Consider the following 27,854-nt stretch of genomic DNA (forward strand, 5'->3'; position numbering starts at 1 on the left):
GGGAGTAGTAAAAATATAATCGATGATTGTACTGGCGTCCCTGCCTACAAAAGTCGGTGCCCTCACTTCACCCCAGGACCCTTCAGCCTCATATAAATTTAAATTGGCAAGTAGGTTTTCTAGGTCCGCCCCATGCGCGGTGTGCTCAAAGTGAGTACTAACAGCTCCCGGAGGGCCCAATACCTCCATGGCCAAACAACCCCAGCCACATGGGTGAACGTTAAAATCTCCCAATAACAGGATATCGAATGCAGCGTGTTGCTTTGACTTGTATGATAATAAAAACAAAGATAGGGACTTCAGATGTGAACAGTTACTATCCCTTGTGGGGGCATTATAGAAATTAATTATCAGGATTAGCGGGGAGTTTGGCCTGACCCACTCAATGCAAAGGATGTTATCAGAAGTGCAATAATCTTCGTGGTGACCCCCGTCAGTTTTAAAGAGAAGAGAATGTGCAGCCCTCCTTTGTGCCTTCCGCCCTCCCCTGGGATTGCCTTGACTGAAAAGCTCCGGAACCCGTCCAGGAAAAAATTGTCACTGGCGTCCCACGTTTCTTGGAAACCCAAAATCTCATATTGGGACACGAAATTTAGCCATCTAGCATCCGTGGCTTTCTTCCCTAGCCCTGCGATGTTCCAGCTTACTACTGATATGTGGCAATTCCTACGGGCAGTGGTAGCCTCCGTAAAAGGGGGCACATTAGATGGTTGTCAATCGTTGGAATCCAGAGGGGAGTCAGTAGAAAGGGGGGAGAACCTATTAGTGAGTAAAATCCCTGCCCCCTGGCTGCCAATGTGGTGTACTTGGGTGGGTGGTGCTACTACGGGATTAGGACTCACCCGCAGTAAGGCCTGTTGAGTTTGGTATGATATATGTGGCGGGGCCCTTATCCATCCGGCTTTACCTAGGTGTGGGATAGGTGGGTGGGAAGATCTTGTCTCGGGATGTGTGGGAGGGGGATAAAAATACCCTAGTGGGAGTGGTCTGATACCGTCACCAGTTAGCTCAGAACCATCCCATAGAAGAGTGTCTGCTATGTTACCTCTGTCAAAATTAACAATAACACAATCCCCAGGAATACATTTCGCCCTCCTACCCACCCAATCCACCCTCCTGGCAGCTATGATGTGTCTGCCCACATCCACACTCCCGCTGCTGAACTGTGAGCACCAGTTTCTAGTTCTGTTTAAGAGCTCGTGTTCAGTTTCACTCTGTTGTGGTTTGAGGCGCGGGATCCCGGTCAAAATAACAAATAAACGGGCAGCGTCCGGTGGGAGATGCACTGCCCGGGTCAGTCTTTTACGAGGGTCATTGAGTTTGTGCCCCTGTCCTGAAGAAATCAATGCCACACTTGCTGCCCCATCCCCCGCACTGGCCGCTGTTTGTGCCCCCCTCAGTGAAGCAATCTTATCGTCATCTGCTGTGACCGTAGCGGCACAGTTGGTGCTAGATGTTTGCATGTGCGAGCTAACTTGCACATTGGCAGTGTCGTTAGTTGTTAGAGGTGTCCTCCCTTGTTGCTCAGGTATTGGATTATTTTTAAAGTGCGAATCACAGTGTACATTGCGCTCATGTAAGAGTTTATCGATCTTGTCGCATTTACTCATGATGTTATTCACGCATGTTTTAAGGGTGTCCACAATATCTTTCGCTATGTTTACCAGCAAAGGTTCCACCCGGGATTCAAATAAGCCCTCAATTACTTTGACCAGATGGGCGTGGGCATCCTCAGAGATCAGTTTATCCGCACTACCTGAGTCACCCTTGCGGATTGTCCTGCCTCGTTTGTGTTTGGCTTTAGCTGGTATGTTATTAGCCAGTTCATGGTATACAGTTTCACTACTGGATTGAGGAGGAGGGGTAGTGGTCCTGGTTGCGGGAGGAATATTAGGAGCCCTTACAACAACACTGGGTTCTAATGGAATATGGGAGGCGGACTCGGGAACAACTATATTGTTTAGGTCCCCCGGCTCTGTAGTAGGCTGATCAAGACCCAGTTCTTTTTCCGCGTTTGCTATTTCATCATTCAGAGCCCCCACCGCAGATGTGAGGTAAGATATAATAGACTCTGCTTTCCTGGGTACCTTGGCCTTCTTACCTTCGCCCATATTCACAGTCAGCTTGCGTTTCCCCATTGTGAGGGGCAGAGTCACTGGCCCTGCCCTGCCTCCTCCTGCCAACGACTGCCAAAGACTGTCCCGGGCTTCCCGCGCGCTCCCGCGTCGCGGGGGTGGTGCTGCAGTATATGCGCCGCCTGGCGCCAACTCGCGGTGTGCGACTTCCGGCCGCTCGGGATGCTGGGGGTTGGAGTCCTTGCTTCCCCGATCCCCGGTCTCCGGTCTCTTGGTCTGCGGCGGCGCTCGAAGGCAGAGAGCGCCGCAGCTGCAGTCAGGCTGATGCCGATGCGAAGCGGGACCCCTGGTGAGTTGTTGTGTCCCCCGCTCTGCCGGGGGAGGTGCTGCAGTATATGCGCCGCCTGGCGCCAACTCGCGGTGTGCGGCTTCCGGCCGCTCGGGATGCTGGGGGTTGGAGTCCTTGCTTCCCCGATCCCCGGTCTCCGGTCTCTTGGTCTGCGGCGGCGCTCGAAGGCAGAGAGCGCCGCAGCTGCAGTCAGGCTGATGCCGATGCGAAGCGGGACCCCTGGTGAGTTGTTGTGTCCCCCGCTCTGCCGGGGGAGGTGCTGCAGTATATGCGCCGCCTGGCGCCAACTCGCGGTGTGCGGCTTCCGGCCGCTCGGGATGCTGGGGGTTGGAGTCCTTGCTTCCCCGATCCCCGGTCTCCGGTCTCTTGGTCTGCGGCGGCGCTCGAAGGCAGAGAGCGCCGCAGCTGCAGTCAGGCTGATGCCGGTGCGAAGCGGGACCCCTGGTGAGTTGTTGTGTCCCCCGCTCTGCCGGGGGAGGTGCTGCAGTATATGCGCCGCCTGGCGCCAACTCGCGGTGTGCGGCTTCCGGCCGCTCGGGATGCTGGGGGTTGGAGTCCTTGCTTACCCGATCCCCGGTCTCCGGTCTCTTGGTCTGCAACGGCGCTCGAAGGCAGAGAGCGCCGCAGCTGCAGTCAGGCTGATGCCGATGCGAAGCGGGACCCCTGGTGAGTTGTTGTGTCCCCCGCTCTGCCGGGGGAGGTGCTGCAGTATATGCGCCGCCTGGCGCCAACTCGCGGTGTGCGGCTTCCGGCCGCTCGGGATGCTGGGGGTTGGAGTCCTTGCTTCCCCGATCCCCGGTCTCCGGTCTCTTGGTCTGCGGCGGCGCTCGAAGGCAGAGAGCGCCGCAGCTGCAGTCAGGCTGATGCCGATGCGAAGCGGGACCCCTGGTGAGTTGTTGTGTCCCCCGCTCTGCCGGGGGAGGTGCTGCAGTATATGCGCCGCCTGGCGCCAACTCGCGGTGTGCGGCTTCCGGCCGCTCGGGATGCTGGGGGTTGGAGTCCTTGCTTCCCCGATCCCCGGTCTCCGGTCTCTTGGTCTGCGGCGGCGCTCGAAGGCAGAGAGCGCCGCAGCTGCAGTCAGGCTGATGCCGGTGCGAAGCGGGACCCCTGGTGAGTTGTTGTGTCCCCCGCTCTGCCGGGGGAGGTGCTGCAGTATATGCGCCGCCTGGCGCCAATTCGCGGTGTGCGGCTTCCGGCCGCTCGGGATGCTGGGGGTTGGAGTCCTTGCATACCCGATCCCCGGTCTCCGGTCTCTTGGTCTGCGGCGGCGCTCGAAGGCAGAGAGCGCCGCAGCTGCAGTCAGGCTGATGCCGATGCGAAGCGGGACCCCTGGTGAGTTGTTGTGTCCCCCGCTCTGCCGGGGGAGGTGCTGCAGTATATGCGCCGCCTGGCACCAACTCGCGGTGTGCGGCTTCCGGCCGCTCGGGATGCTGGGGGTTGGAGTCCTTGCTTCCCCGATCCCCGGTCTCCGGTCTCTTGGTCTGCGGCGGCGCTCGAAGGCAGAGAGCGCCGCAGCTGCAGTCAGGCTGATGCCGATGCGAAGCGGGACCCCTGGTGAGTTGTTGTGTCCTGTCAAATTAGGGTCTTTATTGAGATCATATAAAAACCCTCATCAAACGTACACAGGCCGTTGGCGGTATATCTTGATTCTCCACCTAGGTGTAGCGTTTCAGCATCATCGTAGGGGTTTTGATTTGGTAATATGTTGTCCTCCACCTGGAGGTAGACCGACTGATTTACAGTAGTGTCCAGAGATTAAAACAGTGAAAAAGTGCAAGTGCTCATGTGTAGATTGGTTAAAATTCTCTACTTCACTCTAAAGCGCCAATATATTATTCCAAGAAAAGTGAGGTGAGAAAGTAAAAAACAAATTTGGTGCGATTGTAACCCCAGTTACCAGCCTACCGCACTATTAGGTCGACATGTTTCAGCCTTCTTATAATTCTCAAGGCTTTCTTCAGGACCAAATTAATAGGGTAGCTTGTTGCAGCCCGTTGACGGGACGCCGTGCAGAGCCAGAACAAGTCTTAGACTTATCGGATCGGACAAGGCCCGTACCGCTCTGTGGCATCCAGGAAGAAATATGCCAAACGCTCAGATACTACAGATCTGAGTTTACAAAGTGAGTGGTAAGTTAACCACTGGGATAGGGGGCTGCAACAAACTACCCTAGTAATTTGGTAACCAGGTATCAGAGCACTTTACATGAGCACCAGTTTAGTTACAGATGGACACATTCATTTTTTGGTAGGCACGGGGAGATTAAGTGATTTGCCCTGAATCACAGGATGTTGAGCGTCGTTGCCGAGACTCGAACCCGGTTTCCAAGCTTCAAGGTCGACCGCTCTAGCCGTAAGGCTCCATCCTCTCCCCGCTTGCATAATAAAACCTTTGCCTTCCCCTAGTCGTGGCACATAGAGCATGCAATAAAGAAACTAAAAGAAGCCTGGTTCATAATATATCCTGAACCTTAAACGAGTGGCCCCAACTATTGCCTACTTGTGCCCAGGTTAACCTCCACCAAGACACATACCTAACCTTCAACTTTTAGACTCTATGTGTACAATATTTTTACACATTACCATTTTGGAGAAGAAGTGTTTGCCTGAAGTGATATCTATGTTGTTGACATAATATCATTTAAAGATTTTCTGATGCAAAACGCAAAAATTTAACTGAAAATGATAACATTTAATTTGTTCTTTGTAAGTAACCAGATCTCGTTATCAAGGGACTTTAAAAAAAATTACAACCATCTATTATAACAGAAAATGCAGCTAGAGGATTGGCAGACTCCTTTCCTGACACATTCCATGGCCCCTTTGACTAGCACATTGTATATGTCATTGCCTGTCTTGTCCTTGTCCTCCATCTCAGGAACCCGTCTTCAGGCTGGACCTCAACAGGTTGGAGGATGGGAAAGGAAGAAGCCCGTATGATCCCAAGCACACTGCTGCTTCGGTACTTGTAGGTAAGATTGCTTATGTCCCTGAGTAGGGGGTGGGCTCCCAATTGTGCGACAATTGTTTTTTTCGCTCTTAAATGCTCTCTCTTTCTTTCTTCCACCCATTAGGCGAGGAATTGTATTCCGGTGTGGCCACAGATCTGATGGGGCGAGACTTCACCATTTTTCGCAGCCTCGGCAGGCGCCCCTCCATTAGGACTGAGCAGCATGACTCGCGGTGGCTTAACGGTAAGGGTATTTCAGATTAGATGATAAAATGGCGGGTGCAGGGCAAGGTCATTCAAAAACATCGTTTCCTGTGACACACACATTATGGTGAGAGGTTGTGACTTAACAGAGAGTACTGAAATGCACCATCCAGGCATCATTGACACATACCTGAGGATACTGTCATCATGCACCTTCCATAATTTAAAAAATATACGCAGTTAGCAACCCTTACAGAATGCATATGTCAACCAACATCTCAACTTTAGAAAGATTTTTTCTACTTGTCATGCCAATAAAGTGCATTTGAAAGTGGTATTGTTAGTGCCACTCATGGATTTAGGATATAGGAAGAGACGTGGAATTATGGCCAACACTTAAGAGCAATATTCTTCCTTAATATCAAAATACCTGAAACATTTCACTTTCTGAGGTATGAAATGAAATACAATAATTTGTAAAGCGCACAGCTACCTCCGAAGAGGAGTCCTGGCACTGGGGGACCTCTGGAAGATTAAATGAGCTATTGTCGAGAGTCACATGGTGCTGGGCTAACCTGCCACCAGCACCGGGGATCGAACCATGAACTCCGTGGTCCGGAATCAGGTACAGTGGCCACTGTGCCACACCTCTTCCACTAACTTTCAGGTATGACCAGGTTGGGGTGTTAAAGTTCATGTGGAATGGACTCTGCGGGTTGAAATCGGGGCTTTTGAGAGAGGTTTCCACTCCAGTTTGTCGTGACATGTGGTGGAGTTGGAGGATAAGCGGTTCAGAATCAGTCTAGCCAACTAGCGTTGCTCTAGTCTTTTCTGCTTCCTACCCAGCTCACGTATCACCCGATTTTAAGTCTTGGAAAGGTTGAGCGCAGGCCCAAGACATTATGTGGCCTGTGGCATCCTGGCAATCACAGAGCTGAGCAGAAGTTGCCAAATTATACCTCACACACTCACCCTCATGCACAAACACATGCAACCATGTTGGGGCACATTATCAATAAAGTTCTTTAACACGTACAGAGAATGGTAGGTGGTATGGAGGGTGTGTGGGCAATGAATATGACCCACTGTAACCCTTTCACAAATACACAGGACATGGAATGCGGAGGGAAACTAAGGGAAACCACACTGACAGCCTCATGGCACTGTGGCTGTGGGCCAGAGAAGATGAAACAAAGCCACAGAAGCCCTCATCCTCCACCCAGGGGCAGGAAGTGCATCAGAGGGAGTCCATACCTTACTGTCCTTATCGGAAGAGAAGAAGAAGCTCATCCAAGGTGGTTCTAATCCTCCTGTACTTTGGAGGCAGGAAGAAGGTGTCCGTAAGGGAGTCCTCCTTCTCCATCCACCGGGCAGGCGAGAAGATGAGCCTCCAATTGAGACTACTCCTTTTACACCTGTAGGGCAAATAGCTCTTGGAGGGTTAGCGAGTATGGCATATTCTTAATGCTACCCCCTTTACTTATGTCTATCAGTTGGTAGGACCTGTTCTACAGACGGGAAAACTAGGGGTGCTACTGAGCATGCTACAAGTGCAGGGTTCCCGATTGTTCCAACAAACACCCGATAAAGCACGTCGCTGGTGCATCTGAAAACCAAAATGTCAAATTGCCTACGACAAAAAAAGTCTACCCACCACCCTGTCTGTTTTATTCAGCATTGTGGTCCCTGAAAGTGAAAAGGTGTGTTCCTACCTAATTTCAGCGTTCCTTCTCCCTCATTGTCACAGTGAAGGAGATTAAACTGTCTTTCCTGACGAGGAGCCTAATGTCTCACTTCATCACATTCTTCCAAAACAGTAGGGCCATATGCATCAACACATTTTCCCATAGACACAGAATGGGCAAAACCCTTTGATGCATCTGGCCCTAGGTGTTTTGCATGTGTGCACAAAATACCTTCCTTTCTTCTGTGCCTACCAGCTTCAGTGCTTAATTTGAGCCGGTGGTTAGAGGTGGGGCCCGCTGGCGCTCATTTTTGGGAACTGGCACTTACTTTTCCCCAACAAACTTTTATCCAGAGCAAGAGAGAGAAAAACACAAAAGAGGGAAGGAAGGAGGAAGAGAGATGTGGAAAAAGACTATGACAAAGGGATAAAGCATGGAAAAAAATCAATCAACCTCCAAGCGTGAAATAAAGAGGCGGGGTGTCTAATGGTGGATTAATGAGGCATGAGGTGGAATCAAGACTACACTGCATTCAGCACCCTGACGTTCAATGGTTTCGGCCGCGGGCTTCCGAACAAAACTTTGAACCTGGCACTTATTGCTTTACAAATTAGGCAAGGCACCTCTTCTCTGTTTCCCGCACGGAACAAGGAGAAGCCGCTGGCGGTTCGGGTCAGTAAAGAGTGGTGTCTTTATTAGGCTGGAAACATTTACTTCCAACTTTGTAAGTAACAGACATGTCCCAGCGACCGCAAGCTCTGCAGCGTCTCCAGGATGAAGCGCGGTAGGGTGGGGGGAGGGATAGAGGGGGTGGGGTGAACCGCTAAGAGCCCAGGGCTGCATTCTTTCACTTGCAACGTTGGTTTTCTCTGTCCTTCGTGATGTTTGAATGTGTCGCTGAGGCAGATTTTCAATTACAATCGCCCTGTATCCGGCAGCTCAACATTCCAAAGTTAGGGACATCCTAGTTCTAATGGGAGGGGCAGGCTGGCCATAACGTTTACTGGCTGATGCCCAATACGCCTGCTGCTTCAAAAGGGGCCATCTAGTGAATGATGCAAACGAAACAATTGATGGACGGAATGCTGAACAATGCAAACTTTCACCTCCAGTCACAAGGATCTTGGTTTAATCCATCATTCTTTTTCTCACCACACCACCCCAGTTTGGACGCAGCCATCTGCAAATCAGTCTTGACCCTGTTCCCTATGGGAACAGCCCAGCCTGAACTGCCAAGCCAGGTCCTCCCTGGACTGGAAACAAGCATCCTGGGACCGGTTTCAGGGCATCACCCTTCATCAGCCAGGTTAACTTGAATCCAGTGGTGTAGTGAGCACGGGACCTAGGCACGGCCCGTGCAGGGCGTTATACCGGGGCGGTGACGTAAGGCAGGGGAGGGTCAGGGTGGGGGGTTGTAAAATGTGGGATATGGACCATTACAGGTAAGTACAGAAAAAAAAAACAATTTCGTTGCCCACGCTGCATCGCCAAATGTGATACTTACCTGTAATGGTCCATATCCCACATTTTACAACCCCCCACCCTGACCCTCCCCTGCCTTACGTCACCGCCCGGGTATAACGCCCTGCACGGGCCGTGCCTGACGGGACCCACGCCTGGGCATACCTTTCCCACTTAGGGCGACATATGCAAAAGAAACATTTGATGGACGAAATGCTGAAAAATGCAAACATTCACCCCCAGTCAAGAGATCTAGGTTTAATCCATCATTCTTTTGCTCACCACACCACCCCAGTTTGGACCCAGCCATATGCAAATCAGTCTTGACCCTATTCCCTCTGGGAACATCTCAGCCCGAACTGCCAAGCCACAGTACATCTCAAAATCCCCGATGACATTTTCAAACAAACATACATTCTAGAATGCTTATTGTTAGAGATGCAGGACTGGGTAATGAGAACTGTTTGTTCTATACATTGGATGGTTTAATTTAGATCTTTCAGACCGGGCTCCTGATGGTTCAAATCTGCTTTGGTGCAGGTGCTTGAATTGCTCCTGCTTGGCATCACTGTAGAGGGTGGTGTTTTTAAAGCTTTGTTGTGCTTACTCCTTCGATGCTGCAGCTCTCGCTGAGGGATCCCTAATATGCTCAGTTTCTGACATATTCAAATACAACAGCTGTATTTGCAGAGCACAGGTTCACTATGTGATGTTCTCATGGCACTACTCTCATATGGTCCTATCATATGAATTAAAGTTAACGCAAGGAAGTGTTAAAGTTCTTCATCTACAGGTTATTCTCAACCACTAGAGACCACCAGAGTCTGTGCCATGCACTGCATCAAGGGCTGCAGAGGTTGCATTTTCTTGGTGACCAGAATAATGTTTACACTTCTTGTCTTCTTCTCTGGCTTTCAAAGGATTATGTGAAACCTACATCGTTGAGAACAATGTCCCCAGATGTGATACTGTGGGATCACAAGTGCATTATTTCACTGCTAGAAGGCCAATTCATTCCACATTTAGTTCAAAAATCTCAGTTGCCATGGAGTGGTGCTCAAGCTGCTAAGTTAACATCTCTCTTGGTTCGATCATGTATTAGGCAAGTCAAGGCAAGATGACCATGCTCTTATCAAAACATGATGCAGAAAGGCCAATGGTTGTTCCGTTGTGTCACTTTTTGCCAAGATCGAAAAGCTACTGTGTCTTATCCCTCAAAAGGGGTCCTGAATTCGCTTGGTCACATTACCACAGGCCCACATGACCATTCATTCTTCCGGTGACTTATCATTTATTTCTGCTGGAGTTTACGTCTGAGCAGGTGCCGTCTCCTCCACATTTATCCGACGAATTGAATGCCCATCCCTCAGGAAGGTTCATCATACTCCAGCGCAATCCCGTTTTAGCTGGTCTCCACGTTGCCTTCCGGTATCAATGGACCATCCCTATCAATGGACCTATCAATGGACCATCCCTATCTGTGGACCATCCCTATCTGTGGACCATCCGTTATCAGTGCACCATCCATATCAGTGCACCATCCGTATCAATGGACCCTCATGACACCAGGTAAACACCAGGGGTAGGTCTCCAGAACTCCCTACTATCAGATGTTGCAGAAGTTGATCTTGCTCTGTAAACAAATCTGTTACTTCGCAGAAAGAGCTAGAAGATGAAAGGACTTAACAAAATTGGCCTAATTTTTAGAATCATTAAAAAACCTGATGCTACCTATGGTACCAAACTGTGGCTGCCAAGATCAATGCTGGTTGCATCATTTATGATGAATGTGCGTGGAAATAGGGTGTGGTTCCTGAATGTTCTAAGATTTCATCTTTCAGGTGTTATATCTTAAATATTATTTACATTGGAATTTTTAGAAAATGTACATTCTATGCAATGCTTCTTTTGAACATTATTGTTTTTGTCAGACAATATATTTTCTAACGATATTCTAACAAAACAACTAAAATTGGGTTCACGGCCTACCCTCATGATGGAATCTACTACCGATATCTGCAGTACAACAGGTTGGCCATTTCTCTGCTAGCGCCTGAGGGACCATTAAGGAGAAACATGGAAGGATTCCTTTCTAGGCACACAGGCTCTCATTACGAGTTGGTCAGAATTCCTGTTCCAGCCGAAAGGAATTACAAGTTCAGTGATCTTGCTGGCCATCACACAACATGTGGTCTGAAAACTGCCTGGAAATTGGGCAGTGCCTAATTTGAGCCAGTGGTATCCGGTACTGGGCACCGACACTTAATTGTGGGAACCTGCACTTCAGACAGCTGCCACGGGGTGGCGCTGCTCGTGTAATTTAAAGATGAACAGTTGTTTGTTAATTAAATATACAATAAAAACAACTATTACCTGCCACCCAAGCCTTTCTTAAAGCTTCGGTGGCCTTAAACAGTCGCACTTATAGCAGTGCGATGATGGTTAGTTGTTGTGTAAGTATAGTGACAATGTGTGGTGCCAGAGGCGCAACTAGAGCCAAATTTCGGGGGGGGGCTAAGAAAAAATTTCGGGGGGGCTGAACCTTTCCTTAGTAGGCAGCGTGGGGCTGCAGGGGCTCTTAGAAGGGGTGAAACAACTGCAAGGCCTAATTAACATTTAAATAGTCTTGTAACGACCTGTGAAACGTTCGGGTGCGGCTCTGTGTGTACCCGGGATCTGTCTCATCCCGGGCTGCCACACACGACGGGGGGGGCTGAAGCCCGGTGAGTTCAATGGGTGTTGCGCGCCTGTGTGGTGCAAACTTCAGGGTCCTCCTAACGAGAGCCCCAGGACCTTTGTTCTACAAATTAAGCACTACATTTATGGGGGGAGAGGCCGAGATTGGTTCAGCTACAGACAGTGAAAGCTTCAAACACCACAGACAGCTGGAGTGCAGACTTCCACCACAGAGTATGACATCTCTTGCTTCTCCCCTGGGTAGCCCCCCTCCCCTTCCTTGTGAGAATGAGATGTGTGAACTGTTCAACCTCTGGCCTCGTTCATCGCCGCCACCCCACAGTGGCTGCATTTGGAGCACGCATGCCTGCGTCAATAGAACGCGCGTGGGGAGCGTGCGGGGAAACATTGCTACTTCAGGGAAGGTGCTTCCAGCAGCAGTTACTTACACAGGGAGGAACCCTTTGGGACCGTAGAAAGATTACGCTATCAGGAGAACGTTGCTATAACAGGAATGACTTCAGCGGCGCACTGGAACTAAGGGGAGGGAGGCGTCCTTATCAGAGGAATGTTTAGATGAATAGAGCATCGCAGCAAGTGGATTTCTGCTGCCATCTTGTGGCATGTTTGTAAAACAACCACTTGCTGATCTGTTAAACTCAAATAAAATAGCCTGAACCCCTCAAGTAGAACAAATAGTAAAAGTGCATGCTAGTCCAGATATTTTCAAATGTTATTAGTGTTCCAAAAACAGTGTTAAGTGTATTGACCATAAACTCATGTGTGAAAAACAGCATATGTTTCTGTCGATATACATTATAACGAGTAAGCGGAACAAAGAAAAAAACACAGGGGCATATTTGCAACAAATAGCGATATTTATCGCTAAATGAGCTTAGCGCATTTTTTTTTTATCGCCGCGCATCGCCGAATATTATTGCTGATATAACGTGCTATAGCAACGTTTATCTCAAAAGCGATAAAATGTCCGGCGATAGCGGCTCAGTGCGTGAATATCGCTAGAAATCCAGCGATATTCAGGCATTAACGCTAATAGGGACTTAACCTGAATCTCCACCTCCCATTGGATATACAGGTTAAGAAGTGGTCTGAGCAGGCATTAGGTTTTGGCGATATTCGCGCTTAGCGTGAATTTTACTATTGCTTCGCCTGCCTTGCTAATAGGCGATGGTTGTGTTAGCGACTGCTTTCAGTCGCTAACAGGTTGGGAACGCCCACTTTGCATGTCATTAGCGATAAATATCGCTGACATGCAAAGCTGGCCCCAAACCGGTCACTATCGCCTAAAAGCTGTCGCTAACTGTTGTTAGCGACAGCTTGCTAATAGGGCGATAAAATTATTGATGCTTTAGCGGGAAAAAGTCCTGCTAAAGTGGCGATAATGCCCTTGCTAATATGCCCCACAGTTCGCTAATGTTTTCATAATTGTAATTCAGTGAACATAGACTGTGGAGTAAAGTAATGTAATTCACCTGTTATATATCATATGAAAATAACTTACATTTGCTGCCTCAGAGTAATTGAAAGATCAAATACAAAGATTAAAACCTATCCCAGAAAACCAGGACTGGCACTAGGGCGGTGCGACCGGTGCCATCGCACCGGGGGTTTGACTTCAGATGGCACCAAGTTTGCTTTGGTTTTTAAAAGCAGCTGCTGCCGCGTTTCTTGCCTCTAGCAATTTCCAAGCGAGAATAAAAATGTCAAGATAACTCCGGTGATTAATGTTCTTCCTGGAGAGAGATCGGAGTTTTGTCTAGTTTTGGTTTTGACCCAAATTAGTGAGGGGGTTAATATGCCTAATGTAAAGAATGTGTACCATGCAGATCACAAACTGCATATAATGTAAATGGGCCAGTGGGTTAATTGTTTTGTAAGAGGCATACTTTTGTTACTTGCAAGTTATAAGTTAAAATCCTAATAATGAACAGTGAGCTATTGCCATCAAAGAACTGCATCCACACTGCAAAGTATAGATTAGAGCATAGATTAATGTTGAGAAATGGGTTCATTTGGGTAGAAATCAATTATTATTATTAAAGAGAACCTCCAACTATGGTGTTTCGTTTTAAATTCTGAGTTTGTGCTTCTTCAGACCAAGCACTCTTAAACTATACTGCCTACCGGTATGGATGACGTCACTCCAATACCTTCTGGTCCTCTGTCTTATGTAACATTTCCTATACACTGATTTACACAGGTATGATTGATTGTCTCTGTGTAATGTGTGTGTGATGCGAATGCTCTGGCACCCTACACTGGCATGAGTGCCGCTATTTCACTAATTAAATGCATCTGAGAGAGAGTGGTTAGGGAGACTTGAGGGGCACTGTTAAAAGGTGTTGGTCAGAGAATCCATGACGGAGGTGGTCACTGGGGGCACCAACAAACATTGTCGCACCGGGAGCCACCACCGTTAAAGCCGGCCCTGCAGGAAACACGTTACCAATTTGTGTAAATATCCAGATATATAAACATAAATAATTTGAAAATGTGTAAATATAGTAATTCCAAGTTCATTCAAGGATAATAAGCATGGTTATATATCATCATCTGTGCCTTATGCAGTGCTGCATTGCTGCCTATTTATTACATTTTATGCTAGTCGCCTGGATGTACCGTGCCAGAGCGTTAACTCTGCAACCTGAATGATGGACACATCACATGCCCGTAACGGTAGTCTCAAAATGTGTCTAGTCTCAAAATGTGTCACTCACAATTCAGAAAGTGCGGGCAGATTAGAAGGACATAGGCCACTGTTTCTAAAGGCCAGATTCATCAAAGTAAAATCGGCTCGCAAAGGGGCAGATTCTGAGAATCCGGCCCTTTGCGAGCGCTATTTTTGCATTTGGGATTCATCATCCCAAATGCAAAAATCGCAATTACAGAACTCGCTAAATTGCGAAGAATCGCATTTAAGGAATCTCAATTAGAGATTCCTTAAATGCTAATCATGAACCTTTTAAAAATTGCGAATTCGCAATATGGGGCCGCTATTTACCGTGAAGTGTAACTTCGTGGTAAATAACGAAAACTTAGAAAAATGCACTTTAGTGCATTTTTCTAAGTTGTATGTTACACACACACATTGTGCGCAACACCTGTGTACCTTTGCATTTCAGGGGTGCTACAGGGTGTCCTTTGGACACCCTGGCACCCTTGAAATTGCATCCTTATTTGCGATTCGCTAATTGCTAATCGCAAATAAGGATTGACTCCCCATTCATTCCTATGGGCCTTTAGGCCCATAGGAATGAATGGAAAATCGCATCCTTATTTGCGATTAGCAATTTTCAAATCGCAAATAAGGAAGCAGTAGAAATCGCAATAAATATTGCGATTTCTACATGCATCCCGTTTTGCGAGTCTGTAATAGCGATTCCTTAATAATCGCTAATACAGACTCGCAAAAGGGGACTTTGATTTATTATTTATTTATTTAGAAGTTTTCTATAGCGCTAACAAGACCCGAAGGTAGCAGAGCGCTTTACAGTAAAGGCATGAGAAGGTGGACAAAAAGACAAGTAACAAACAAAGGTGATCACAAATGACAGTTCGTACAGTAGGACTTCTTGGCAATAGGATACAGAGTTCTCACATAGTTCTGGGGATGGATGATGAATCTATATGTAAGATCCTGCCTGATATTCAAACGTAATCTTCACACCTGCACCAAACCCCAGGTGCCTACTTCTGCATTTTAATTGACTGATTTTAAACTGATGAAGTCTTGCTTTCAACACCTCGTGTTGATGCACAGCAGCTGACAAGCTTGCCAGATGTTTCCCAGTCCTCAATGCGTTTTCAAGGGGCAAGGGATTTACATAGCTGGGCCACAATCCTGCACCCCCTCCTTACATCTTAAGATCTTTGGAGGAATTTAAAAGTAACTAGTTACAAATGGATTTTACTCGCTGCATCTCCAGCACAAGGGTCTTTTGGCCACTCAACTATGTAAGCAAAGTTAAAAACACAAAGGAAACAAAATTACCAGATGAAAACAACACATATTAGATAACAGTAACCAGTTTACACATAATTAGATTCAGCGGCAATTTTCTCCATGTTGGAACAAAGATGCCCACATACAAGTATGCCATCAACTGGGTGGAGAATAAACGAATCGTAAGTGGTCAGATGGGGTTTCCTCAAGTTGCATTTGCCTCCTTTATTGCAATTGAAGTGATAGTTTTAGCCAGCTTTTATATTAATACTGAGTGAATATCGTAATTCCTTAACTCAAGCTTGAATTAGCTGGGGTTGAGTTGAGACTTTGTGTGGGCAACGTCTAATGCAGGGGTGTCCAACATAAGTTCGGAGGGACCGAATCCCGGGCAGATTTTCAGATTGCTCAAATACAACACTTTGGTATACTATTAAATGGTACTCATTTACTTGGTCAGAGGTTCTCCTGAAAATATGGCATGGATCTTGACCTTATGGACATTGCTCACCTGTTGTAAATTGCTCACCTAGAAATAGTCACTTATACTGTGACATAAAGGTACTAAGTATTTGATATTCACATATACCAGCCATTCGTTGGGATCAAACCTACTGCAGTTCCAATAACTTCCAAAGTGTTGACTTTAGCCGCTCTAACACTTATTCTCACTGGCCTTCGATCAGTGTGTTCTATCATCACTATATAAAGAACTTTAGGTAATATAGTACTTACGTCCACTAATCAGAGTATCTAAATATGAATCGGCCTTAAACAAAACCACACTTGTCTGCTTCTCCGAGTTTAGAGAACAAACAAAGTGACCCTTTAAATTGTGGGGCCATTTTCAAGAGCTGTCATCTACTTAGGTGTTCAAATCCTCTATGAGCGCTAATTAAATATGTAAATTATAGAATCAGAATCCATGGACAGTGGTGCTTGTAGGTCTTTTGCAAAAAGATCAAATGATGAACAGAATGCTGAACAATTCAACCATTCACCCCAGTCACAATTATTTGGGTTCAATTAATTGTTTTTTTGCTCACCACGCCACCCCAGTTTGAACCCAGCCATATGCAACTCAGACCTGACCCTGCTCCTCGTGGGAACAGTCCAGCCTAAATTGCCTAGCCAGGTACTCCCTGGACCGGAAACAGGCATCATCGGACCGGTTTCGTTGTATCACCACTCATCAGCCAGGCTAGCTTGAATCCAGTGGCGCAATGAGCCCGGGACCCACGTCTAGGCATTCCCTTCCCACTTAGGGCTATGAAAGCAAAAAGAACAAATGATGCACAAAATGCTGAACAATGCAAACATTCACCCCAGTCACAAAGATCTGGGCTTAATCAATCGTTTTTTTTTGTGCATCACGCCACCACATTTAGGTCTTTTGACCATGGTTTATATCTCAGTCTGCAGGATTTCTTGCAGTCGTAGGTATAGTCCTGGGATGTTGATGTTACCAGGGAAGGAAAGCGTCTGGCTAGTAGAAAGGTGGTACTCAAACTCTTTGTTAAAATCCACCATTGCTATTTTTGACACATTTTGAGGGATGTATGTCGTTACAACGCATACTTTTACAACGCATACCTTTACAACACATTTTTTACACCGCAACATCCATTACAACGCATGCCATTACAACAAATTCTTTGAAACTACCTTTACAACGCATTCCACTACAACGCATACTACATTTACAACGCATGCCATTACAACGCATACCATTACATTGCATGTATGGTAAGTATTGGATAGTGTAGGGGTAAAATTTACTATTCTAACTCCAGGGGGTGCAACAGTAGGATAAGTGTTGTATAGTGTAGGGGTAAAAATTACTATTCTAACTCCAGGGGGTGCAACAGTAGGGTAAGTGTTGGATAGTGTAGGGGTAAAAATTACTATTCTAACTCCAGGGGGTGCAACAGTAGGGTAAGTGTTGGATAGTGTAGGTATGCGTTGTAATGGTATGCGTTGTAATGACTGCGTTGTAATGACATGCGTTGTAGTGGTATGCATTGTAGAGACATTCGTTGTAATGGTTGCGTTGTAATGGCATGCGTTGTAATGGATGTTGAGTTGTAAAAGTTTTGTTGTAAAGGTAGAGCGTTGTAAAAGTTGCGTTGTAAGTGTTGTTTCCCCATTTTGAGTGTCCTACAGCTCCCATTTGCCACCGGGCAGCTCTGCTTTCACAAATGCATGCTGTGCATATTCGCTCATGTTTGGGTTGCGTCATCATGTTTTTGTTTCCATTTTTTGCCGATGCTGAACAGCATCCGAAAAAAAAATGCGTAAAAAGCATTTTGCTTTTTGACAATGCTTTCAAAAAGCATTTTCTTTTTGTCGATGCTGCACAGCATTGGCAGAGCTAATAGGCCACTTGGCAGTGCTGGTTTGAATGAGAATGTAAACCTCAGACTAGTTAAGTTACTCCTTTTTCTGTGACTCATACCATACAAAATCAAGGTCGGCCAGTGTTTATATGACAGAGGGAGGACATGACTAAAAGTGACGATTGCAGAGTTGTGGCAGGTGATCTGTAAATAAAAAACAGTATTTATCCAGCTAAATGGTTAACTGTGCTGGCTTATTCTTGTCTGCTATAAAAGTATCAGCTCACATCCATCCACAAGGCAGCCACATGATCAGTCAGACATGAACTCTGAGAGGAATAGATGGTCTACAGGAGAAACTGAGGAGGACAATTGTTGAAAGATTAGTCAGGATGATGGTCAGCCCCAGCCGCGGCCCGTACAGATAAGAGCGCTGGGGCAGTGAGGCCGGGTGGGGTGGGATTTCGACAGACAATCACGTGGAAAAATTAAATAAATAATGAATTTTCCTATGTCTGTCGAAATCCCCCCACCTGGCCCTATCGCTCTTATAGTGGAATGTCTATGTGAAAAAATCTCTCATGGGGATAGGATTTATAGGTTGGGTAGTTTGCCACCCAGAAACTGGCAATGGTGAGAATGGGTTGAAACACTCAGAAAATTGATGGTGTTGTAAGAGATGGAAATTCACTTCGTCTGAGAAGCAGTTTCCTAGCGGAGAAACAAAAATGGTACAAAACGCAAATGTACACTTGTATATATTGTTTTATGTCAATGGAGACACAAGTGAGCGCTTCTAGGAACGTTTGAAGCCACTATTTCCCAGTGCTCTTTCAATTCTTTAATCCCTTCGCTGAGGGGCCGATTCCCCCGCTGTGCTGGGGGGGCGCGCACATCGCCCCCATGCTCATGACGAGGTCAGCTCGTCATGAGCCACGGTTCTCGTGTGCTCATGGCCAGCTGAGCTCGTCATGACCACGCCCGTTCCTTAGAACGCCCAGCACAGCAGGGGAATTAGCCCCACGTGTGAGTGTTCTAACGGTCATGGCGAGCTCAGCTCGTCATGAGCACACGAGAACCGTCGTTCATGACGAGCTGAGCTCGTCATGAGCGTGGGAGGGGGTTAAGAAATCCAGAAATGTTATAAATGTTCTCAGTGCTTGGGTGTAAATGCCCGTGTGAATACTGTGACTTTCAAAGTCATCGTTTGAGAACTGGGCACAGAATATTTTAATTCTGCTATCTGTTCTCCCTTTATTGGATTCAACCTTGACATCATTTTCTGGATGGAGGCCATCATAGAAGCAAGATATCTGTTTGCTGTTCTCATACCAGAAGCAAAGTTCTGTTAACGTGGCCTGATGACTGGCACACGGATCCTAGCAGGCCTGTGTCATTAATCAATTTATTTTTAGTACATTTTATCATGCAACATTTTACAGTCTTTAATTGTAATTGTGTAAATGATCAAACCGCTTTATTGTGCTGCTGAGATGCAGGGGATGCTCCTCCGCTATAGGGTAGGAATCTTGCCCCCCCTGCGCTAAGAGCAGAGCAAAGTAAAAATGAAATGATAATAACAGAAGGTTATTATCATTGTATTTTAAGTCTGCCTTTACGCTCCATGTTAGGGCAGTGCGGGGCTGGGCTCGCGTGACGCCTGCAGGGGGAGGAGTGGTGGCTGCATCATAAGTGCACATGATGGTTTGGCCTGCCGTCTTGGGCCGGCAAAACTGTGGTGCATGTTCTCCACCGGCTGTATTGTACAGCCTGGGTGGAGAACATGCACAGGCTCTCAGCCCCTCCCTGAGCGTCTTACCACGGTGCTCAGACCAATCACAAGGCTGCTGTATGGCAGCGTCATGATTGGCTAGGGCAGTCTGGGAGCCTGAGTGTTTCCGGGAGGCAGGATACAGTGCGTACGGAGGAGAGTTGGCGGCTGGGGACCCACAGGTAAGTATTTTTATTTTTTTCTGCTCCCTGCCACCATCCCCCACTGAAAAATGCAAAGAAATTCAAGTACAACACCCATGAAAAACAATCTCAGCGGACACTGACTTTTGTGAGCAGCGTTATTTCACAACAGTACTGTGCTAACAAACATGCAAATAATTCCAAGGAGTACACCATTAATGCATAGCAAATCCTCTTAATATACCGATTTCTGTGAAAAGTCTTTTAAGAATAATTAAGAAACAACTCAGAAATCAACTAAATGTGGTACTTTTCAAACTGGTTCCCATAAAAATTCTGCAAACAAAAGTACATTTTTACAGATTTTATTCTCCCAAATATGATAACTGTTTTAACAGTTTCAGAAAATGCTGGCATTTTAAGCACGTTGCATGAACCAAATGGAGACACATTTGCTCTGTTTTGCCCACCTCTGGTTCTAATTGAGTTTTTTGTTGTTTGTTTTCGACAGAGCCTCGATTTGTAAATGTGTTCTGGATCCCAGAGAGTGAAAACCCAGATGATGACAAAATCTACTTTTTCTTCCGGGAGACAGCGGTGGAGGGGCAGGGAACGGGGAAGCCTTCTTACTCCCGCATCGGCCAGGTCTGCAGGGTAAGAAGGGGATTTTATGCTTTCACTCCTGAAGCACTGTGCTGGTAACTCAGGTATGTAATGTGGCAGTGTACCTCAAGCCTCATCTGCGACACCACTAACTGTGCTGGTAGTGGGCACCTACACACCTTCTGTGAATCGCAGCAAAATCCCAAACTGCAACCTACCCAATGTGCCAGTACTGAACCTCTACACAGCTTTCCTAAAATACCTGAAGCTTTCAGCCAGATTCATCAAACCAGAATCGGCTCGCAAAGGGCCAGATTCTGAGAATCTGGCCTTTTGCGAGCGCTATTTTTGCATTTGGGATGCATCATCTCAAATGCAAAAATCATAAATGTAGAAATCGCTAAATTGCGATTAATTACATTTAAGGAATCTCAATTTGAGATTCCTTAAATGCAATTCATGAACCATTTTAAAATTGCGAAATCGCAATCTGGGGCCGCTATTTACCGTGAAGTCTAACTACGTGGTAGATAGCAAAAACTTAGAAAAATGCACTTCAGTGCATTTTTCTACGTTGTATGTTACACACACACATGTCTTTGGGACATGTGTGTGCGCAACACCAGTGGACATTACCATTTCAGGGGTGCAACAGGGTGTCCTTTGGGCACACTGGCACCCTTGGAATTGCTTCCTTGTTTGCGATTCGCTAATTGCTAATCGCAAATAAGGAATGGCTTTCCCATTCATTCCTATGGGCCTTACCCATAGGAATGAATGGGAAAGCCATTCCTTATTGCGATTAGTAATTAGCGAATCGCAAATAAGGAAGCTGTAGAAATCGCTAAAATTATTGCGATTTCTACATGCATCCCGTTTTGCGAGTCTTTAATAGCGAATCCTTAAAATTCGCTATTAAGGACTCGCAAAACAGGACTTTGATGAATCTGGGGGATAGTCTTTAGCACCACAATCTGTGCTGGTTCTGGCTAGCTGCACAATTCTGGGAATGCCTGTCGGTCCTTGCCTCGCGTACCTCACGCTCTACCAGTACTAAATTCGTGACAGCTCTGAAAATAAACCCCCATTTTGTTCAACAAGAGTTGCAAAACAAACCACCTTATAGAGTAAGCCTTCACTATTTGACTGCAGCCTTTGGAGAGTTTGAGCACTCTAAAAGAGTTTTAGTTAACCACAGGCAGTCGATGGTTAGTGTCCGTTCTCTACTGAGTAGCAGAAGTTTACCTCTGGTGTCACAGTGCATTGAGTACAATTGCACAGCTAACTAGTCCTCTTTTATACTTAACTCCCCTAAAGGTACAGTGGTCACCCAGTCAAGGCTAATATTAGGCGTTAAACATTGTACAACAGAAGTAACAACATAATAAAATCACTGTTCGAAGAGAAGTGTTCTTTTAATTGTAACTTCTTATTTATTATTTACAATACCATAGTCATAGTCAGTTGTATTGTATGGTTAATAAAAACGTTTACAAGCAGTAAAAAAAAGCATGAAGATATATGACTTTCTAAATAAAACCATATAGTCAAGGCAAAGCTAAATACCAGCAGAGAAGATTCAGCTGAGTCTTATTTCGCTAAATGAATAGGAAACAAACAGAGCACGTAGCAAAGCAAGCCTTTGTGCATAGGGTTGGAGCAGTGTGCACGATACGCAAAACACGGACCTGTTGCAGGACAGGTCTGCAGACAGCGTGCTGGGAATGTTCAGCTGAACCATATTTAAAAAGGGTTTAAAACAACAGTCAGTGCATAAAACGAATCCGGCTTTAACACAAAGATTTGCAAACCATGTGCAAATTGCGCAAAATACAGGCCAGTTGTGGAGCCACAGATGACAATCTGTACACTGGTAGATTTTTATTTGTTGATTAGTTAAAATCATTACAAATAAGAAAAGAAAAAACACAAATAAGCATATATATACAAAACTATTAACATCCTAGGAAGATCCACCAATTATGTGTAGATACATTACATCTTTTTACAGAATATTAAAAACTTTGTAAAAACAATGAATAATGCATTAAGCTTACTAAAGTGCCTTATGCTAGCAGCAAATAACATTATAGCAGCATCTAATGAAAATGACATGTGTTAGCAGAAACGAATATAATTGCAAATATTTTGCATTTATCCATTCATAGATGACAATAAAGTGCATTATTTGTAATAAGATCACTGGAACATTGATTAAAACTCATACAAGCAACTTAAAATTACTCTAACAATTCCTTATTATAACATCCACTTATCTGGGGCAATACTAAATATCTTAAAAAAATAATAATAATAATAATAATATGATCTCCTTTTTTAAAAAAACTGCCTAGGAATTCATTTGCTTTGACCATCAATTATATGAATTTTTTTTCGGCAATATTGATGATGGCAATCGAGGCTAAACAAAAACAGGTCACAAACTTGTCTTGCTCAGGTTGTCCTTATGCAGTCCAAGCAGTACATTTTAGAGCAGATCAGTGCAGAGTAGTGATAAAATATTCTAAAAACACGGGTCAATGCCCGACCCTAGAGAGTAGAGTAGCGGATATGATCATTTTCAAACTGTTGTGAGCAGCATTGGGAGTGCTAAAGTGCAGATTTACCAAGTGCCATCTTACCCTCTGCTCAGCTCAACACAAAAGGGGAGGCAATACATGACCACTGGGATGTGGATCGGCCCTGCCTATTTCAAGCATCCTGAGCAGGGGGTAAGCTAGCACTAGGTAAATCTGGAAGCAATCATTTAGGTTGCTCACCTAAATGTAGATTGCATCCAGAACTGCACAGTTATAGTGTCTGTGAGGCACAGACTTGTGCGCTGCTCCAATGAGAGCGAAACTGAATGGCTCTAATTTTGTCTAGGGAACATCCAGTTTGTGTTGAATGCAAAGTGTCCCTTGCAGAGGACACAATTAATAGGATGCAAGATTTCCATGCACTCCACATTTAAGCACAATCACATAAACTAAGTTCATGATGAAATGAGAGATTATAGTTATGGAATCCAAAGCCCCACTCATCTCTGGTAAACCTATTTCCGACATGTATTACCCATTCCCTCTTCCTAAATGCTCTAAATCTGCCTTTGTAGCATGGTTGTGGACAGGCCATGTAGGAAAGTGCCCTTTTTTGCATGGTTGCCCCCCTCTTTTTGCCTGATGTTGATGCTCTTTGGCAAAGTGTGCCCTGGGTTCCTGCCAACCAAATACCCAGGGCCTATGTTCTTTCCCTAAATATGTTCTGTTGCACACCCAAATTGGCAACTCTCTGTTTACATGTAAGTCCCTTGTAAAGGTACCATAGGCACTGTGGCACAGGAAGGCCTTTAAGGGCTGGAGCCCTTATTGTGCCACCCTTAGAGGCCCTGTACCCTGACACACACACACACTGCCATTGCAGGCGGTGTGTTTTGGTGAAGAACAAAGTGAAGATTCAACGTGGCACACATCCCTGTTTGATATGCCTACATCCTACTATGGCCTCGGGCAGCCACCCCTATAGCTGGGTGCACTATGCCACTGGTGCGGTTGGCATAATAGGGGTGTATCCACCCCAAGGACTGGACCCATTGGTCCCAACCTTTATCTACCTGAAATCCCCCTAAATTTAGTATTTAGGGGCATCCCTGAACCGTGCCTCCTCAGACAAGAAGATACAAAAAGAAGAAGGACTGAAGAGCCATGCTGAAAGAAGAAGAGGAGGGCACCAACTGACTTGGCCCCAGCCCTACCGGCCTCTCCCGACCTCGACCTGCTCCAGCGAAAACCATATGTGCCCTGCAGCCAGCAGCCCCCCAGAACCCGGAGGACCAGCCCTGCCTTCCCTAACCAGGTTTTGTCTCCCGTGAGCAACAGATTTGCTCACCAACAGACTCTGGCTCTGGCCAAATCCGCAAGTCTGCCCCACTCTGCACCCCACTGCCAGAGTTCGAGGGGCCCAACACCACAAGGAGGTCTTCTCGGCAAACCTGACCTGGAATCTGGTGATTCCTGACCTGTCTCAAGTCTCCCAACGACCCCTGCAGCCCCTTTCTGGAGGATCCCCCCGCGACCAGAGCCGGTAAGATGAATCTGACACCAAAAGACCCTAACCCTATCCCACGCTCCAACACAACGCAGACCTGCCTGAACACCAGCCCTCCCCCTCGCCTGCACACGAGCTCCCTGGCCAGCCAATCACCCCTGACTGCCACCCTCACCCCCACCACCTACCTTACGATGGAACTCATCATGGCCACCCTCACTCAGATCAAAGAAGACATCCAGGACATCAAAGAACGACTCTCCACATGTCCTACACACCACCCAGCCACCTCCACCCCCCATCCCAGCCTACCTCCTTCCCCCCCGGCGGTCCCCCACCCTCACCACGCCCCACACCAGGCTTCAAACCCTGCTCATAGGCGCAGCAATTCCCGTAGTCCTCAGCATCGCCCCTGCAACGCCTCACACGTCCACACCTCCCCGCCAAATGTGTCCCCCACCTCTCAGGCCAACTCTCGCACTCAGCTATGCCCCAAGCTGACATCAATCCCAGCTCTTAATCGCAACAATCGCCCTCGCCGCACCCACAACTCTTCTTCTGACCTCGACACACTCACCCTTCTCCGCTCCTATGAACCAGCCCCCCAAACTCACACAAGCACCCCACACCGCAACATTCCCACGATACACCCAAATCCCCTTAGACCACCCACATCAAACAGCAGAGCCTCCATCCCCACTAACCTTAGAGAAGTCCCTCTCTCGCTAGAACAATCTAACACCCTCTACACACCCCGCATCAAATGCGCGCTTCTCAACTGCAGATCGGCGACGAAACACTCAGCAGCCATTGCTGAACTCCTCCTATCGCAGGACCTAGACCTAATCATCTTGACTGAAACGTGGCTAACTGAATCCTCGACACCCATAATGGACATTCTGGTTCCTCCCAACTTCCACATTATTAGGCACGACAGAACAGGCCAAATAGGTGGCGGAATCGCATGCATATACAAAAACAACCTCTCTGTTCAGAAAGTCAATTCCACATCCTTGCCATCCCCAACATCCTGTGAATACATCTGCCTCAACATCATCAGTGAGGGCAAACCGATATGCACTCTGCACAGCATATACCACCCACCCAGGGACAACCTCACCTTCTCCCAACAAATCATGGATATGATCTCAACCAATTCCGGTCGCCAGCTCACCCAAATATACCTTGGTGACTTCAACCTCCACTGGAATGACAGCAGCGACGCAGTGGTAAACAGTCTAAAAAATTTCCTCGACGCCCTGAACCTCACCCAAATATGCAACAGTCCGACCCATGAGAAAGGCTCCATCATCGACCTGATCATCTCCACGGAGCAATCTATCCAACTTGAATCCATCCAACCTTGTGACTGGTCGGATCACCACATTATCACATTCTTTATCAACGAAAAAATCAAAGTCAACCCGGTGCAGCTCTCCAAGCCCAAGGTCTGGAAAAGAAACACGAAAAAGCTCATCCCTGGCTCTCTGCCCCCTAACAGCTGCAATCTCCTACTCCCTCCTGCAGGCGCCTCGGACGTCCAAACCTTGACTGACCACTATCTCAACACTATGACTTCGATAATCAATGAGGCTGCACCTATGCAACTAAAAAGAGTCGCCACTAAAATCTCCAAACCATGGTACGACGGGAGTCTCAACGAAGATAGAAGAGACATGCGAATGGCAGAACGGGCCTGGAGATCAGCCCCCTCTGCAGTGCACCTAAAAGAGTTGAAGAAGAAGAGAAACGCCTACTTCAGGAAAATAAAACGCTCAAAATCGGACTTCTTCCGCCTCCAACTTAACCAAGCAAAGAACCGCCCGAGAAAACTGTTTGAGCTAATCAAATCACAATCCAAAGAGCCACCACAACCACTCAACACTGGGAGTGTGGTACCCTCATGTGAAGACTTCGCTGCCTTCTTTACCCAAAAAACCGACAAAATAAAAAGCGATCTCCTCACTGACGCAAGCCTCTACTCCAAACCCAAATGCCCAGCACCCGTTGAACCAAAAAACAATGCGACATGGTCAACCTTTGACACATATTCGGAAGAAGAAATTGGCAAATTACTTAGCACCCTGAAACCTTCCAATCACCTCACGGACCCCCTCCCTGCCTTCGCAGTAAAAGACTTTACCCCACTGATTCTCCCTCTCTGGACTAAAATCATCAACAGCTCTCTCCAACAAGGAAGCATACCTGACTCCCTCAAAGTTGGTCAGGTCACACCTCTACTAAAGAAACCAACAGCCGACCCCGCGGATCTCAACAACTACCGTCCCATCACCAATATCCCCACTCTCGCCAAACTGCTGGAAAAATGTGCACAACTACAATTGACTAAACACATTGAACAATTCGATCTCCTCAACCCTCACCAATCAGGTTTCCGAGCAGGACACAGCACAGAAACGGCTATGACTCACATAATTGACGACGCACTTCAAATGCTAGACCAAAATGATACCTGCCTCCTCATCCTTCTCGATCTCTCCTCCGCATTCGACACCGTTAAACATGAGAATCTAACAGAACTACTAAACAAAAGAATGGGCTTATCTGGAACTGTCCTCAAATGGTTCACTTCCTTTCTCCGCAACAGGACGCAGAAATTCAAGAGCAACAACCTGATGTCCACGCCAGTACCTGTAACGCTAGGCGTCCCCCAAGGATCTTCTCTATCCCCAACCTTGTTCAACCTAGTCATGGAACCGCTCACCACTCTGCTACAAGAATCCAATGTACACTTTCACATGTATGCCGATGACACCCAACTCTACCTCAAACTGCAATCTCCCAATGACATCCTGCTCCTGAACTCAACGATCAGATGCACCCAATCCTGGCTTGCCGACAATCACCTCAAACTCAATGCCCTGAAAACAGAGTTCCTTCTGATCGCACCTCCATCGAAGATAACCACCACTCAACATTGGCTTAAACTCCTAACCGCACTCAATGTCCAACCCACCATCGTGGAATCAGCAAAATCTTTAGGCATAACACTCGACACCAATCTCAACATGCAGCAACATGTCAGCAAAGCTACTAAGGGAGCGAACTTCCAGATCAATACTTTGAGGAAACTTAAACCCTACCTCCCAGCCAAAGACTTCCAAACAGCGGTGCAAACACTAGTCATCCCACGAATTGAATACGGCATCACCTCCCTCTGCGGACTCCCACTAACTACAACTGCACCACTAAAAGCATCTCTAAATGCTGCAGCGAGACTTATCACGGGGTCAAAAAAGCACTCCCACATCACCCCTGACTTGAAATCCTTGAATTGGTTGCCGTTTGAAGCCAGAATACATTTGAAAATAGCCTGCATGACACACAAGGCTGTACACCTAAACTCACCCGGCTACCTTGCTCAGAAATTGACAATCTCTGGGGGAACCAGAAACACGAGAGGCGCAAACAATCTTCTGTTGAAACCTCGAAGATTCCGGAAGGAGAAAACATACAAGCGCTCTTTCTCAGGAATGGCGCCTAGGATTTGGAACTCACTCCCTCCCGAAACCAGGCTTCTCTCTTCCACTACACTCTTCAAAAAAGAAGTAAAAGCTATCCTCATGGCTA

At 46.7% G+C, this 27,854-nt stretch overlaps 1 protein-coding gene across 1 annotated transcript in view; it reads left to right on the forward strand.

Moving 5' to 3' along the window:
• Positions 1–27,854, forward strand: part of LOC147668822 (semaphorin-3B-like) — a 233,109-nt gene that overhangs the window by 166,941 nt on the left and 38,314 nt on the right. The window contains exons 6-8 of the mRNA XM_086948429.1: positions 5,302–5,395; positions 5,498–5,617; positions 20,125–20,267. Coding sequence (XP_086804555.1) covers positions 5,302–5,395; positions 5,498–5,617; positions 20,125–20,267 — 357 coding nt within the window. The remainder of the gene's footprint in view (positions 1–5,301; positions 5,396–5,497; positions 5,618–20,124; positions 20,268–27,854) is intronic.

The sequence above is a fragment of the Lissotriton vulgaris genome, unplaced genomic scaffold, assembly GCF_964263255.1.
Source record: "Lissotriton vulgaris unplaced genomic scaffold, aLisVul1.2 SCAFFOLD_437, whole genome shotgun sequence".
NCBI classification, from domain to species: Eukaryota; Metazoa; Chordata; class Amphibia; order Caudata; family Salamandridae; genus Lissotriton; species Lissotriton vulgaris.